We start from the raw sequence: 17337 nt of genomic DNA, 5'->3' as shown, positions 1-17337 counted from the left end.
TCCATACATATTCCTCCCCTCCCCCCCCCCCATATTAACCAATATAACCTGTCTGGAAAAACTACTGTATATTTATTGGTTACTAATTAATTTCAAAGTATTGGCCAAATTAAGAATCAAAGCCAATTCTGCATCATGTATCCGAAACATTTTCCCCTCAACCCCAAGAACAAGGAGAGCTAGCTTTACAGTTACTGCTAACAGGCTCTGGTTCTGAAAGCCTTTTGTAACAGATTTTAACCTACTAAAAGCCTGAGGTAATATTCAGATAAATGAATGCAACTGGAACTTTAAAAATTCCTGAAAGTTAGTATTTGCCCTTTCCTAATAATAAAAAGATGTATGAAGGACTGTTTAGCTGAGGACAGGCCAGGGGACAGAAAAGGAAGTAGTAAAGTTTCAGAAGAAGAAAAATCAGTACCACACCTTTACTGGGAATTTAAGCTGGTTGTAGACCTCTGACACAAGCAGGTTATGACTCAGTGTCTTGCGCATCTTCATGATTCGTACAATTGCAGCGTCAATCTGGTATTGCCGGTCCTGGAATACTCTCTCTGTAGTGCTTGCCTGTTCCTCTACCTGAAGGATCCATTTAGAAAAAGTTTTAAAGAGAACACTAGAACTGTCAAAACAATTCTTTGTATCTCTAAGACAATTCTCAGCGTAAGACAGTAAAATGTCTGTTGTCAAATATTTGACATAAATCCTTTACAAATACGAAGACTGATGATCTACTAGAAAAAACCTTGTACAAGAAAATAAAATCTTTGCACAGATTATATGTTGGATGGCTTTCAGGGAAAACTTATTGTGAACTTGTTTCTATATGCACAAACAATTCAGTAGGGTTCCAAGGAATGATCAAGAGTGAAAAGAACACTGACTAACTGGAACTTCTCTTGACCTTACAAACATCTAGCATCACTGGTGTCTAGGTTGGTATGGAAGCACACACTTAAATCAGCATTGTAAGGTATGTGCTATCATCCAAATTATACATGTAACTTCTACAAAGATACCAGCATGTACGTTACAACTGAGTGGGAAAAGGCTTGTAAACAGGCAGGCCACAAGACACTTAACCCAAGGATCTAAACCCCAGAGGATTAAAAAGAATATACCGTTTCTTTCATCTGAATTTGGTTGATCTTTATCCTGAAGAGCTTATGTCTGAAATCATCATTACATGTGAATTTATCACCGTCTTCCACGTCTTTGCCTTTGGGACTTTTAGTCAGTACTCGGGCTTTACCACAAGCCAGGGATTGGAGTGTCCTTCTCAGCTCTCCATCCTCTAAAGCAGAAACAAGTTTAGATTTTTTTTTTTTTTAAGTAAGAACACTTGGAAGTAGTCCACTGTTTTCAATACCAACCTATCCCAGTGGCTTGTTTTATCTCCTCTAAACTGAACTCTTCTCCTTCATTAAACATGAGCAGCACCAGTGTCTGGAACAAGGAGACCTGAAGCTCTTTTTTGCCCTGTCACAAGGGAAATTAACAGACATCATTAGGCTGTTCAGGTTTTTGGGTGGTTTATTTTGGGGGGGAGTCAGAGGGACAAGGCAATGAACAAGCCATTCTTGCACATCAATTATTTAACTTAAAAGGATGTGATACTTTATTCATTTGGGAATATGAAAGAATAAAAGTTACTGGTCACCTGGTGTTTACTATGAAATGGAGAATACACTAGAGGTCAGAAGGTTAGACTATTATATCCAGTAACAACTGGCTATCTGTCAACTTACTCAAGACAAATCTCAAAGCACTGAGTGCTTAAAATTACAGTCTGAAAGACCTTGAAGTGAAAGCGTAACACACACGTTAATTTAAGAAACAGAGTATTAGGAACTATAGGATCTTTGAAATAACCAAGCTTGATAATACTTGTTTTACCATTAATATTTTTCTGAAAAAATAGAACTGGTAAGCATTCCTATTCCAAGAGAAATTTTCTTGAAATATATTTGTGCCCATGAAGAAATGCTGAAGGAGAATAAAAAGAAGCCCTTTAAAAACTGTTGTATTCTTGTACAATCCAAAACTTTTCTTTATTTCAGTAGTGAAAACTTACTGTAAAGATGCTTAATGCTGTCAGATGAAGTAAGGTCATCTATGAAACAGTGCCTTTTCTTTTTCCCCTCTTCAGTATAAAAATTAGTGCCATTTTTAATATGGAACAAACCCACTGGACATTTTCCCCAAGCAGTAATAAACAGCTTTTTTTTTTCCCCACCAATACAAAAATTGGATGTGTCTTCTTAGACCTTAATACATCTATTTCAGAAACTACTGACTCTGGAAATCATAGCAAGAAGTCAAAGTTCAATGTAACTGCAAAACACCACTAACTTTTCCCATCACAGCACAAAAAAACTTCCTGATGTACCCCTAAGGTACAACCCAGACTTGGAATTGGCAGAGCAACAGGAATAAGAAAAACAATACACTCACCTCTTTAAATTCTGCTTTTAGCACACAGTGTCCTAGTGTTGACTGCCACTGAAGCTTCCTACCACTGTGTTTTCCTAAATAAAATGTCTTGAAAATCTCCTGCAGTTTTACCATCTAAGAAAAGAAAAAACCCAAAATGCTAAAACACAATTTCTACTTTAAAACCATCCTTCCCTCCTCCACAATCAAGTAAGCCTTCAGTAAAGGCTTGGAAAGATGAAGGGAATTGTAAAAAAAAGAAAACAAACATTTTTTAAAAAGACACTTCTGCATTTCTTTCTAGGTATTACATACATACTTAAAACCAAGCTGCAGCTGATATGATACTTGGTATTATACATCCATATTCATTACCTCTGGGGGCAAATGGACCTCCATAGGCACGTAGGTTGGCCAATAACCCATAGTCAGAATATTCACTGTTAGTTCAATGTTGCCAGGGACATTCTGATTTTGCATATACTGCAGAAAGAAACAAAGTAAATTAAAATAAAGCAATGTTTATTAAACATGCTTCAGGCAGAACTGCAAAGTTAGAACAGGCATTACAAGAGCACAGAAGACTAATTCTAGCTACATACACATACATTAGCATAAGAAAAAGCACTTTTCTGAAGTTCTAAAGGCAATTCCATACAGGAAGAAACAGCAAAGTAAGTGTTTTAGCAGGCTGATGTGAACATGTACCTAATTATGTGTGAACGGAGGAAGGAATGTTAAAATTTGCTTGTAATCAAAACATTATAGAACTGCCAGAACTAATGGGCAAAAACTTGCAAGCCAGTCCATCAGAATATAGTGGTGCTAAAAATGCTTTACAACTGGCATTAAAATGTTTTCTAAGTTTACAATTCTTCTTTTATTACTTTAGGTGAGGGTTTTTTGGGTGGGTTTGTTTGTTTGGGTTTTTTGTTGTTTGGTTTTGTTTTTTTAAGCAGGTGCTTGTTTCAGGTTTTTTGCTTTGTTATTCACAAAAACGATTAATAAATTAAGTAAGATTTTCAAAAGCACAGATAGCACAGAATATTAAGAAACATATTCTGACTGATTTTCAGTAGGGACTGTTTTCTCAGGTGGGCTTTTGTCCACTCCTTTTCAAAGCAATCACTTACAAAGTCTTTTTCTCTGTAGTGGAAGAACGTTACAGTCAACTGGAATAATTCAAAAGGAGTTTAACTCCATTACAATAGAAATGTTCAGAACTGAAGACATCCTGCACCCTCTCATTAGGTTTTCTGAGAAAAACTCATTCAAAAAGCAAGTAAATGAAGGAGCCATGGCAGGCTTTCCCACAGTACCTGTTTAAATTGTATCATTATGTCTTTTGAAAGCTCCATATCTTTAAACATTCCTTCAAGTTTGCTGGTGAAAGCAGCTCCACATTCTATGAAAGAGAAAAACGTTAAGTCTTAAAAATTAATCTTGTTTATTTTCAACACCACAGAGTAGCTATTCTAAGTATCAGAATGTACTCTGAAGCAAGATGACCTATTTCAGCATACCTTCTTGCATAAAGGCCTGGATTCTAATTAAGACAATAGAATAAGGTTATAAACAAGGAGGAGGAAAAATTTTTCATGTAGCAGCTATTCTGCAACCCAACTGTTTTTCCACGTGGACATGACCGCTCATCCTAGGACTCCACTGGCAACCTGTCACTCAGATGACAGTTTGAACCCCTATCAGCTGCCTGCCAAACTATATCTTGAGGGTACAACACAATCAGCTTCTAAAAAATCTTACTCTTACCACCCAAAACCTCCATCCTATGAAACAATGAAGACCAGACTAAAAAGACTGCTAGCTGGCAGCTTCACATTTCAGACCTCATACGGAGTGAATAACCAGCGGAAGGCATCCTTAAGGTCTCCGAGCACATCACTGATTTATTCAGCAGGGAACCTCAACGCTATCCCGCAGGCCAAAATACACTGTGTGCTTTAAGCTCCTGTTTTTTGGCTATTGCTGCTACAATTACAAACCTGAAAGCAACAGGTCTTCTCAAAACCTATCAGTCATTCAAGACTTGCACACAAGTCTTTTGTCCTCATATAAAGGGGAAATGCAAACAGCACTTCTGGAAAGGCCTGTTAAAATGACTATTTTTCTAAGAAAGCAAGCCGATAGACAGATATTTACCATGTTTGAGTTTGGAAAGCATAGATTTTTCAGCATCTACTGATGCACTCTTTCCAACTAGTAGTCTCTTTGCTAGATCTTTTTTATAAAAGGCCTCAAAGACATCTTTTCCTGTAAGAGATGAGATTTGACAGTGGTTACAAATTTTTTTTAAAACAAACATTACCTACAAGAGGCCCAGTTAAAGGCTCAGTAAAGCTAACAAGGGATTTCATGTTAAGATTTCCACTGATTTTGAGTCAGGTCTTGTTACTGGCATTTCAACATGCAAACTAGTTAAACAACACTACACCAACAAACTGCAGCTACAGAGAATGAACACTTGACAATGCAGACTGCAAAAATTATTTCAAAGTATGTTACTTATTAAACAACTGTGTCCCTACAACCCCCCCAATACTTACCATATATGAATCTAAATATGATCATAATTTTATCCAGCATTTTTTCAAGCTCTTCGTCAGTAGCTTCTTTGTTGCCTGCACGAAGCTTTGAATCTACATATTTAGCTGGAAGAGTATTGAGGAATAAGTAGTTTAGCATATGCTTAGTATCACATTGAAACATTTTAAATTTTTAATTATTTAAAAAAATCTAATATTGTGAAATCTTTTCAAAATGTAAAGGATCCTGAAACAACCTTTTATCAGTTTCATCACAGCTAGCTTGATATATTTTCATCGAGGATATAAAGTTATTAGAACATTATAGCTTAACCTCTTCTTGCAGATAAGCAATTACCGCATCTTAACTTTACTGGCATATATAATGTTAAAACAGATTTTTGTGTACATAAAAAATCCTGGTCCATATTATGATCTCAAAGTAAAAAGTCACTATTGCTGTAGATTGATGTGGCTATAATACAAGCAAAAAAGATAAGACAAATATATGAACCAGTTAAATATGTTGTTTATACTGCTGAATTTCTCTAGCAGATCACTTTTTTTAAAATTTCAAATGGTTTGGTTAGCACATTACAGTTAATCAATTGCTTTAAAAAAGGAGGGCAGAAAGCATTACTCCACAAGCCTAACACCTGCTTTGCAATCTGTTGTGCTGTTATTCACTGTGTGGGGAAATGACTTAGGTACTCAAAAGTGCAGAGAGCCAGGCCTGTAATGCACAGATCTACGAATAACTTTCTTTGCAAACTATAGAGGCTCTGTCCCTGTAACATGAGTGGTACAGTGCATCCTCATCTCTCTTATCTTTAATGTATTAAACCCCAGATAGCTATGTAGACCCCTTAATAGCTCTGCGCCTGTGTTGCTGGCAGTTATGTAAGCTTCTGAAAAAGTCAAATTATTAGCAGTATTCTCACATCGGGACACCAGTCAGTTGCTGCAATGCCCAAGCTCTAATGTTCTTTACTGGCTAGGCTACAGAAAAGCGAACTGATGAACAGAGCTTGTTCTTAACATTTGACGCTATCCTATCAAATAATTCACTTGCATAATAAGGCACAGTAGATCCCAGTTTGATAATGCATTGTGCATAATGTCTTTTAACACACAATTCCATCACATCCCATCTATGAGCTGTATCAGCAACTTCCTCTTGTTGCCCACCCAAATTCTCACATGGGAAGCAACTGAAGAAAAATACCTATAAGTTCAGCTGGCTTATTTGGTCTTTTGTTAATGAATGTTTCAAAGGCTTCTTTCATGGCATTTACAAACTTTTCATTCTTCAGAAAGCAAACATCAATAATATGGTCAACTTTGTCCTTAAAGTCAAGTAGCTCTTGGACCATGGTTTTGTCTTTTTCTGGATTAATTACTATGGTGCTGCCAAACGCCTGCAAAATAAAACATATCTTTCAATTAGTCTGGATAATGAATTTAAGTGATAAGATTTCTAAAAGCCTAAGTTATCTTTGTAATGTCTTGTTTCCGGTACTAATTTCACTAACACAACAGAAGTAGTAGCATTATGAAGTATTTACCATATCATCATTCCTAGATCTTGTACGTGGATTCAAAACCAATCTATGAATTATGCGAATTAAGAATCTATGAATGAATGAATTATGATTCAGAACATCTGTCTAAAACTTAAACATGACAAAACAAACACATGATTTTTAAGCCATCTGTAGCCTCAGGTTTTACACAGGCAAAGCTACCACTAAACTCAATTTTATTCAACAGTATTCCTACGTCATTAGAAAGACTTCCTTCACAACAACAATATTTTCTGTGACAGCATTTTCACTGACTAATAAGATGAAATGTCTAAAGTGACACTCAAGCGCCTTTTGAACTTCAGTTGGTTGGTAACTTAAGCTACCACTCATTCTTACAAGAAATTTTAGCAGGGAAAAGACAAACACTCTGCCATTACCAAAATGTCTACTGGAGAAATAGTTGTCCCTCATAACTAACTGTAAGCAGAATAAAACCTCCAAATTTATTTTAAGTTTGCTAAGTCAGCTCAATGTTCGATATCTTCTGTGACAGGGCTAGAACAGTTACTGTACTTTTCCTAGTACAGTTTCAAAAGCTGGCTATTAACTAAGTTTATAAGCAAGTAGTCTTTAATTCTTAGAAAAATGTAATAGTTTATAGAGATGACTCAAGTATCTGTGTATAAACCCCATTGATACAATAGTGGTATCTGTTCCGGAGTTCTAGGCACAGTACCTTTATGTACTCAATCCAGTGTTGCAAGAGAACCTGTACTCCGCCTCTCACACGACTGAACAGCTGATACAGAAGGGACAGGTCTTGAATACGATTTTCATCAAGAAGGTGATTTAAACCTGCAAATGAGAGAATTTCAATAGGAATTAAACCCAGAGTAATCCAAAGAAAGCACAGCATATTATTTCAGTAAGGGACCTCTTCAAAGCCAGTTTTTTATTAGTAATTAGTGGTGTTGGGTGTTATTTTTTGGGGGTGGTGTTGGTGGGGTTTTTTTATTTGTTTCTTTTAAGCTACCTAATTTAACAGCAAAACACAGAATGGCTATCTGAACTGGCTCAAACCTTAAAAACTTTGCTATTGCACTGGCTATCTTAGGCTACATTTACTTTACATAACACACTTACCACAAAACCTTTGCTTACTTCTGCTTTACTATTCCCTAAAAATTTGTAAATTTTATGCTCTACTGATCTGTAGGAAAGGTTCCTTGGCCAGACAGAGCTCTGAGTCTCTATTTCAGCTGTAAAATAAATTTTACAGATGTTTGAATGCAAGCGGCTTCAAGAAATATCTTTACCTTTCACTTACTACCTTTTTGGCAGAGAAAGTCTGAAGCTCCACAGCAAGGTTCTAAGAAAGTAGATGGGTAAATATTGCAAACACGATCCTCCTCTCAATGAAGAGTTTGTTACAGATGGCAGGAAGATGCTCACATACTTGTTTCATCCAGAATCTGGCTAGTAAGGACTTGGTAATTTTCTTTTGTTATTCAACTCTTGCTGTACCCCTATCTATTTCCTGACTATCCCTCTAAGCAACAGAGGGTCACTTCACAGAGATTACTGCAGAACCGCAGCAACATAATCCATTGCTCAAATTGTACTAAATTTTTAAAACTAGCTGCTTTTTGCGAGCAGCAAGTAAGCAATGTTTCCCCTTTCTGGTAGGGCCATAATTCAAAGGCTACTCATTTACTTCCGGGCCTTCAAAATACTATTTAACACACTGAACTTGGGAGTCCCCTACTCTAGTTTTCCTTTTGTTTTGCTGTATATCTGCAGAGAGCATTGCATCTCCTTCCTTTTGACAAGGAGAACAGTATTTGCCCTCTTGCAAAATCGTCAATGCTATTTTATGAACTGAGTAGCAAAGAGTGTTAAAAATGATGTAGCTTGTGTCCTCCCCCAGCACCTGAATCTGCCACTTTCTTATTCAGCACAGGAATTAAACCCCAAAGCATTAATTAGAAACATTTCTATAAAGAAGAAAGATTACCTTTCTGAAGAATGGCTGTTAAATGTTCACCTAGAAGTTGCTTTTCTACAGTAGCAATTAGTGGCTTCCTATAGAAAAAATGTTTAGAATTACTTTTCCTTTTTCCATTACTGACAGTTTAAAATCCTTTGAGATTATGTTAACTACACTTGTAATTTGGAATGCTCTAATCATCTGTGGCCAAGGACCTAAAACGATTATACACATATTTATCTGTTTTCCTCCCCAGTAAGCAATCTTTTTTCTTTTTGCTGACTGACGGTTTAATTCACACAATAAGCCTGTTGTACATGACCTCTAGGCAGCTGGACAATGATTCCATCAATGAAGAAATCGTGCAAAAGTTTGTCAAAGAATACAGCTTCTCCTGTTTTGTGGGAGGAAATTCATGTCTTGGGAGACAAACCGAGGAGAAGAAAAACCACACCTCACAAGTCAAGAGGTATTAAAACAAAATAGGGGACTGGCCACTAATAATGGTGTGGAAAAAGGAAGCCACTAAACAAACTCAATGTTCGTAACAGCTGAAGGAGGAAGGAAATAAAAATGTATGATGGTAGCACTAAAACACCTTCCTCTCAGAGATCCTCTGTACCTGCTCTTTAAGAAGTTGCTACCACTTGCTCAAAGTTTTGCTTTATCAGTGACCTACATTGTCCTCTCAGACACAACAGCTGTGGCTTTGTTAGGAGAACATTTCTCCTGTCCTACTAGTCATGACCTCCACTTGATTGTATTTGAGGAAATCCTGCCTCTAAGTACAAAAGACTAAAAAGTGACATTAGTCAATAGCTTCCCAGACTCCATAAAGAATGTGCAAATATTCAGAGCCTTTAGCTTGAGAATTCTCTATCCCAGGTCCTATCTTTTCCAGGTAGGACAGTAGCTAATTAACTGCATTTCAGCAAGAAAGAGGCATTTGGACTGGGCGTGGCAGCCTATTTTTCTCCAACCAAATGCCCAACAACATTAATTCAAAGTAACTAGTGGCTTAGAAGAAAAGGGTATTGGCTGTGTGAGCCAAGACAGCGCTTCACTGTAAATAAGGAGTTATGTGAAGCGGGAAGCATTTGATGGTCAGTCAATAACTGAGATAAACTGTAGCTATTAGGTGGCCCTCAATAGAAGAAGAGCCAAACGGCTACCAATACCAAGCAAAGAGAGACTGCACTTACTGTGTGCTCTGATCTAAATAAGTGATTATCCTGTCTGCTTCTTCTTCCAAGCGCTTGTTCACATGGTGAAGATATTCTGGAACCTGAAAACACCAGAGTAGTTTTGTACATTTAAAAAAAAAAATAAATCAAAAGGGGAATTAAAAACAAGAAGGCAGTACTGGTCTGACAGCAGCAGCAGCTCCAGTTCTAAGCAGAAATCATTAGCACTGCGACTGAAGGCAACTGCATGTGAATTTCCTTTTTCAGAGTACTATAAAACATAAAGGTCACATTATTACCCTGTACACTGGCTAAGACAGCAGAATAGTTCCTCTCCCTACAAATGCCGCATCATTAAGTATAACAAATACTGTTAAATGTTCAAATACCTCTCGCTCCTGCATAAGCCTCTGTCCCTCTGCTGCATACAGGCGGTTAGTCTCTTCCAAGAATCGATGTTCAAAAGAGTCTTGATAAATCTAGGGAAACAACATGGTAGCAATCAGAGTAAAGCTTACTGAGCACTAAATTAAGAATCTGAGCTGTTTATTGGTTTAAAGGTGAAACAAGTTTACTCACCTGCAAGTCAGAAAGCATGCTTAAAAGGCTTCGCAGTAAACTCCTATCGATAGCCTCACCATTTCTTTCCCGCTCAATCAGCAGAAGAATGCCATCAATAGTTTTGTTCTGAACCTTCTGATCACTGATTATATGAGTTCTGAACAATTCTAGCCCCATATCCCTAAAAAAAAACCACAGACTGTTCAATAAATTGTGTAAGAATCAATTCCAAGTACTCTCTATTAACGAAACTTGATCTAGATCAGAGGCTAACAAATACTAGCATTCTCCAAATTCCTTATTCCTCTGCCCCCAAATCACTCAAGATGAACACATGTATTAACACTAAAATAAACCATGACAAGGCATCAACAGTAAGCTACAGACTCTAAAGACCAAAGCACATCTTTTTTCCTAAATAGCCACCTAACTTTTCCAGCATCTTTTATTTTTCGGTTGGTTGGCAGGATGATGGATACTGAATGAACAGCAGCTTTCATGAAAAAAGGATAATGTCATCCCAGGTCCCAATTCCATGGCTAAGCTATTGGACAATATTCTTTTCTGTCCATCACTTTCTAATTCTTAGGCAAAGCTTAGAAGAACTCAGTGAATTGAAAGACAAGGATCTCTGCTTTGGGCATCCCAGTTAAAACCTTCCATGAATCTGAAACTGTGGGTCTGGATACTTTTAGGAAAAGCCATGCCCTCCATCCACCACTCGTTCACTCTCTGGTCAAGTAATTCAGGTAGCACCAAAGGTACTGCAGGTCATTTGCTCATTAGTAAAATATTGGGGTGGTGGTGTGGGGTGTTGAAGTCCAAAATGAGAGTAACTTGCTGTTATTTTAAGTAACTTTTTCCCTTTAAAAATACTTCCAGAACTTTGAATATTATGCATATTAAAGCCAGTAACTTGGCAACCCAAACCCTCGCACTTCAGTTGCTAAACAGGCCCTTTCCTTTAACTGTGCAACCTGGAGGTCGATATCTACACTCAGCTGAAATTCGCTATCCCAGCTATTCTAAAGAATCCTGTAATTCATAGCAAATAAATTAAAAACGAAACCTCCCATTGCAACAAGCACGTATGCATTCACTAATTAGAGGTCACTACAAATTTTGTGTTAAAGACACCACTGAAAATCAGCAAGATATGTGATAATTTAAACATATTCCCTAATAATTACATTCTTTGTGCTCTTACCAAATAGATGGCAGCATTGAATTCTGAAGTACGTAAGTCCGATCCAAAAACAAAAAGATACTTCTAATCATAATCTGTTATGAGAAGGAATAAAAAAGCCACAATCATTGTACTCTTGAAATTAGCAACACAAATCACACTCAACAACAAAAAAATAAATGCACTGACAGGTTTCAGGCAGTGCTTTCTTAGACTGCCTATTTGTTTAAAATATTCTGCCAATCTTAGTGAGCTGATCAATGTGACATTTAGCATCTTTCTGTATAAAGGAGTAATTCCTTTGATAATAGATATAAAAGTGGAAAGGTTTACATAGAAACAACAGGTAGGAGTTGTGTGTGTGTGTATCTGAGATCAGACCAATGTGTCAAGAAACATGCTACAGACAAGTATTTTTAAGTCTTGATTTCTAACAAACTAGCTATGGTTGTAGTTCACAAAGAAGCCTTATATAAACTTAAAGACAACATTTCAGAAGCACAGTATGTTTATAAAGGAACAAAGTTAAGCAAAACACAGGCTGACTAGGCAACTGGTTTCCTTTAAAAAGATAAAAAACTTACCATTTGTCTGCAGTGATCTTGCCAACATTTGTCTATTTTCTTTAGAAAAAGGACACTATCCAATGAATCCATGAAGAAATCATTAAGAAAATTACAATTAATAGGTAGTGCCAGCGATGAAATGAACCAACATAATTTTTTTTATAGACACTTGATAGCACAATAAATTCACCTACTCCCAAAACCAACCAGTTAATTTTGCTATGTTTATTTTAATTTTTAATGAGGATCCTTGTTTTAATAACGAGAAATCAAAATAACTTGAACTATTTGAAAAAAAGCATCTACATACTTTTGAGTATTTTGTCTAATCCCCCATCCCTGTGCAGTGGGACAACATACACACTTCCACACCTCAAAACCTAACAAACCACAATACATGCAAGAGCCTACTACTACACAGGTACTGTAATTTCAGCTCATGTTAAGAGATATATTTTGTCTCTGAAATTTAACTTGCTTTCAGCTCACTGCATATTTCTGCTACTAATTAATACCTGCTTATCAGGATCTCAACCAGATGCAACTCAAAACTTTTGAAAATAAAACATTTTGAACATCAGAATCACTAACATTGTATGCTACCAGACCAGCAGCAGTTTTCAAGAAGAAAACAAGAACTGCTTGTTGGAACACTTTTCCATTTACCTAAGCATGGCAAGTTCAGCATATAACCCCACCCCAAAATGATACAGCCAATACAGCCTTTTTAAACCTTGCTGTGTCTAATATGAGCTTTTCTAAGATGTCCAAGTGTTTCATAAATACCAATGAAACTTTCTTACAAACCTTTTAAATGGTTAGTGACATAAAGGAATAAGTAGTGTTCTCTGAAGTGTCCCGTCCCCCCCCCCAAAAAAAGACAATAGACCCTATTATGCAAAAAACCAGGAATTCAGACTACCGTGGCCTACTGTCACGAACTAGTCAAAGAAATCCATCACCCCATACTGGCAGGTAAGAACATTTTGGATTGTCAGCAGTTAAAAAAAGGATATTCTCTGAACTGGTGAATTTGTGCTTTAATGTGGTCTTCACAGATCTGTCTCAACTGTTTGTACAAGTTTGCAGAAATCTTGTAGGAGCAGAGATTCTCAACAGCCTGAAGTAAAGAGAAACAGATACGAAGGAATCCGTTTATATTCTTATATGTAGTTTTACAAGGAAAGGGGGAAACACCCCAAAACAACCATGGAATTATTCTGCTCTTCACTCAAAAAATCTACCAGTTTTTAATTGTAACAGAGTTAACAGCTGCATGCAAAACACCAGAGAGACATGGCACTACATATGGCACTATAATGGTAACAAGAGGCAAAGGAAGGCCATGCCCTGAACAGCTTACAGTTTAGTAATTTCAGTTGGAGTACCGATATCGCGTAACGAACTGCAGGGTTTGCATCTCTAAGAACAAGGATGCTAGTTTAATATGTTCCAGCAGCTTGCTGGGTTTCATACTTCAAAGCAGACATTTAAGGTCTTAATTTTATTAACTGCTATGCTCTGCACGTCATATTGATATTTGTAGAAAAGCACTGCTAGCGTTACTTCCTTTTGCAGTCCTTTCCTTGATAAAGCTCCCTGCATCCCCAAAAGGACACACATACACATATTTTACATATATCTATCTCCATCCATCAAACCCTTGCCTGAGTAAGTTTGGTTATAATCCCGAACAATTTTTAGTAGTTTGACTATATTCCAGATGTTTACAGTGACAAATCTCAGATTTCTAGATCATAATCAAATATTAGAAGAACTGCTGCTGTGCTTCACAGCTAGAAGCGAAAATAAGTTTAATGGGGACATGTCTTGGATACCGATTAAGCAAACAAGCATTCTCAAGCACATAAGTGTAACTCAAGACTCTTGCAAAATTTATACCAATTGCCCAGATTTGGAAAGCAATTGAGCAACTAACTCTTTGTGGATTGGTGAATGACACAGTATGTGACTATTCTGTAAAACATCTGTAGAAGCTAGAGGAGAGGTATATATGATTTTCAACTAATGCCTCTGGATTTATGCCTTTTTTTTTTTTTTAAATGGACAATACTTCAGTTGCCAATACAACCAACTTAAGAGAAGAAAAAAAAAAAAAAGAAAAAAGGACTGGAAGATCAAGTTTGCTCTCCAGCAACCACAGGCAACCATGCAGGGATGGCGTAGTTCCGAATTATACAGAGCAGATCTACTTCATTACACTGAAATCTCCCAGAATATTTCCCAACAGTCCAAACAGAAGTCACCAGCAAAGAGTAAGCAGCCACCACTAAAAGCACAGCAACAATCAAAACCGCTAAACAAGGAATTCCTCAGTTTATCCGAGTATACCAACAGTAATCATTCTTAGTATCAACAGTAAACAATTTATGCTACAGCTAATACTGGCTCTAGGACACAGAGTTACAAAAGACACCAACCAACCACCTCCACAAAACCCCAAACCCCACAACAAAACCATACCACACAGTAACAACAACAAAAGAAAGCCAAACCTGCATAGGCTTACTGTCAGAAACAGGTATAGCAAGAGAGCAAGTGTGCCAATTAAGACTAAACCAAGTCTGAATGACGATTATTAGGAAAGCCAGAATTGTCACTGAAGTCTGCATATCTTAGTATTTGGAAATAGCAACAAATTCAACTCTCAGCCTTAACACTTAAGAAACCTCAAACAAAGACAATGATTTGATTGGAAAACATTCTGCAGTTCACTGTTCAGAACAGGTTAGGGACACTGCTCACCTCTATTCTGCTACTGTACCCACTGGCTCTAAGCGGAACAGCAGCAAAACAGGAAATAACTGCTACCGTGATTTGAGACGAAAAAGGGGATAGAAAACACTAAACTTGAAGAGCCTGATTAGACATTCAGCAAGTGCAATAAATGGGTTGTTTCTTCTCTCCTACTTACTTTGGAGAAGCCAACTGAGAGCTGGGAAGATGAATGTTTTAGACAGAACTTGCTAGTCACCTGCATAACCACAGTTAAGTCTCATGTCTACCTACCAGCCTAGGCCAGCAGCAGCCACTTTGCTGTATTTCTGGTCAGTTCATCCATCTCAACTACCAACATTTTCATAACTGCTATCAAAACAAGTGCTATTTAACCATGCTGCTCCAAATCCTAAAAGAATTAGCCTCTGCACTGTTGATTACCATTAACTCTTAGTGAAGTAAGTTAACATGTATTACTATACACTTACTTTTATGCAGTGTTCATATAAAGCTGTGCTTCTGCATTTGTGTATCAGAAATTCCAAAGTATTAAACATGTGTCTGCTAGTACCAAGTGCTTGAACATCAAGTGCAAAACTTCTGCATCTTCATTGATAACATCCATAGAAATGTTCCAATTTTCATTTGTGAATTCTGCTTAACTGGCTTTTTCTTTTTTTTTGAAGAGATTAAGCTTTCGAAGCACACCAATACAAAACCTTTCACCAAGATTTGTTCTGTGGAGCATAACACCACTACAGCAATATCATGCTTTGCAGACTTTACTGGTGTTACACAGTGATAGTTATAAAATATCAAAAATTCCCCAACAGCTTTAAGGGCTCTAGTTCACAAAATTATCTTGTTCTGAATTAGGGGAATAAAGCTTTCTGATCTGGGAATCTGTGCCCTGCGTCAGAAGGCAACGCATCACATTTCCTTTATGTAACTTTTTTTTTTTTTTTTTTTTAAACTGCAGCATCCACACCTGGGTTTGTGTACTGGGAAAAAGTAGGTAAGAACTGAACGCAGCTCTGATGAGAGAAAATCAGAACTTTCCAGAAGTACTTAAATTTGTGATTGATTAAAAAAAAATTAACTATGGATCTGGTACCAAAGATTTAGATGTCTATTTTCTGGTACTAACATAAGGAAAATTACTCTAACAAAGAAGCTTTCAATTCTGTAGCACTTTAGTCACTCAAAGATGTGTATTGCCTCTCTTGCTGAGGAGGAACAAAGCAAGCGCAAAGCCAATGTGCCACAAAGAAATAAAGCTTCAAAATGTTTGCCCAGTGAGGTTTTCCAACACAGACAAAATTTAAACCAAATTCAAGTAGTTTAACTCCATGAAAGAAAGCAGTATCTTATTTTAAGGTGTGCAACCGAACTTTTTTGGACTCTTTTGTAATTCCCCTCTGTGCTTGGATAATGGTGTCTGCCAAGGCATATTTGGCATCAGATCCATTTACCAAGCAGCTGTTCAGAAATGACATTAGTTTAGTTAGCATTTAAAAACACCAGTGATTCCTATCACTATTTTTAAATCAAGACATTTATTTTTAGATTTATATAAAAAAATCCTACTTGATTGCACTCTATTTCATTGAAAAGTGTCTAAGTTATTACAATGTCTAAATTGCGATTTAAAAGAAAAAAGCATATTTTTCGTTTTCTGAGCACAAGCAACATTAAATTAAGCCTGTGGTAAAAGTGAGCAGAAATTTGAGTGATAACTGTGAAGCAGAAGCAAAGCTTTCAATAGAACTTTGTATTTTTAAACTATTTTGGATACCCTTCAAGTATTTAATTAACAGTTATTTGTTCTGTTGCTCAGTGTAAAGTACTTTACAATACCAGCCAATACAGTGGGTTGTAATTTATTGTTAGTTTCACCAAGTTTTGCGAAAGTAACAATACTATATATTATCCTGCCAAACTGTTAAAAAAGCTATTTTTAGATTAATTGAACATTATAAAATATTATAACGAGCTCAAAAATGCACTGGACTGAGGAACTTGGTTCCACAAGGAACAGCAATTTATCCTTCCCTAAACCTGTCCCCAAACGTGTGCAAACAGATTTTTTCCTCCTCAACTTTTCACAGAAACCAGTCATATCCAAATGCAACTTCTACTGAAAAGGGGGGTGAGGGGTGGGGGGAGGAGGGAGAGAGACTGAAAACAGATGGAGGGAAGGCTATATGCACATAGTGGAACAAATCAAATAACTAACCAGGTAATAAAGGCTTTCGAAGTGTAAAAAGTCTAAGTGCTTCTTAATACCTAGCTAAAGCAGTGCTGTTGCTAGGCCACTAAAGCCACAAGTACCACAATGTTAGTAGGGAAAAGGTGAGAAGGGGGAGAAGTCTCCCTAATGCATTCAGTTGAAAAAGGGGAAGTGAGGCTTATAAAAAAAAGGTTAGGAAATGTAGTTGAAGTCTAATCACTTCCTAAGACATTTAGGGCAAAGCAATCAGAGCTGTTGCTTTTAGTTTTGATTCTCAGTTGTTATAATAGAAAGCTGAATGATAAAAAATTACAATAAACCCAAAACAATACAATTCACGAAGAAAAATGATATTCCATTTACTTTTAAGACTTCAAATACG

The 17337-nt window shown here is 36.8% G+C and overlaps 1 protein-coding gene across 2 annotated transcripts in view; it reads right to left on the bottom strand.

The window, feature by feature from the left end:
* LOC102059042 (cullin-4B) overlaps window positions 1-17337 on the bottom strand; it is a 29401-nt gene that overhangs the window by 4457 nt on the left and 7607 nt on the right. The window contains exons 4-20 of one of the 2 annotated variants that reach the window (XM_055727521.1): window positions 13003-13106; window positions 12005-12074; window positions 11442-11515; window positions 10253-10415; window positions 10063-10152; window positions 9692-9774; window positions 8517-8584; window positions 7239-7357; window positions 6202-6394; window positions 4998-5102; window positions 4594-4704; window positions 3753-3838; window positions 2809-2916; window positions 2455-2568; window positions 1374-1479; window positions 1122-1294; window positions 427-579 (exon numbers count right to left, since the gene is read on the bottom strand). In XM_055727521.1, the coding sequence (XP_055583496.1) occupies window positions 427-579; window positions 1122-1294; window positions 1374-1479; window positions 2455-2568; window positions 2809-2916; window positions 3753-3838; window positions 4594-4704; window positions 4998-5102; window positions 6202-6394; window positions 7239-7357; window positions 8517-8584; window positions 9692-9774; window positions 10063-10152; window positions 10253-10415; window positions 11442-11515; window positions 12005-12074; window positions 13003-13106 (1920 nt within the window). Of the gene's footprint in view, window positions 1-426; window positions 580-1121; window positions 1295-1373; window positions 1480-2443; window positions 2569-2808; window positions 2917-3752; window positions 3839-4593; window positions 4705-4997; window positions 5103-6201; window positions 6395-7238; window positions 7358-8516; window positions 8585-9691; window positions 9775-10062; window positions 10153-10252; window positions 10416-11441; window positions 11516-12004; window positions 12075-13002; window positions 13107-17337 lie in introns of those variants that run through there. The other variant, XR_008735248.1, reaches the window with a different exon arrangement.

This window comes from Falco cherrug, chromosome 15 (assembly GCF_023634085.1).
Source record: "Falco cherrug isolate bFalChe1 chromosome 15, bFalChe1.pri, whole genome shotgun sequence".
NCBI lineage: Eukaryota > Metazoa > Chordata > Aves > Falconiformes > Falconidae > Falco > Falco cherrug.
This window is presented reverse-complemented; position numbering and strand designations above follow the sequence as displayed.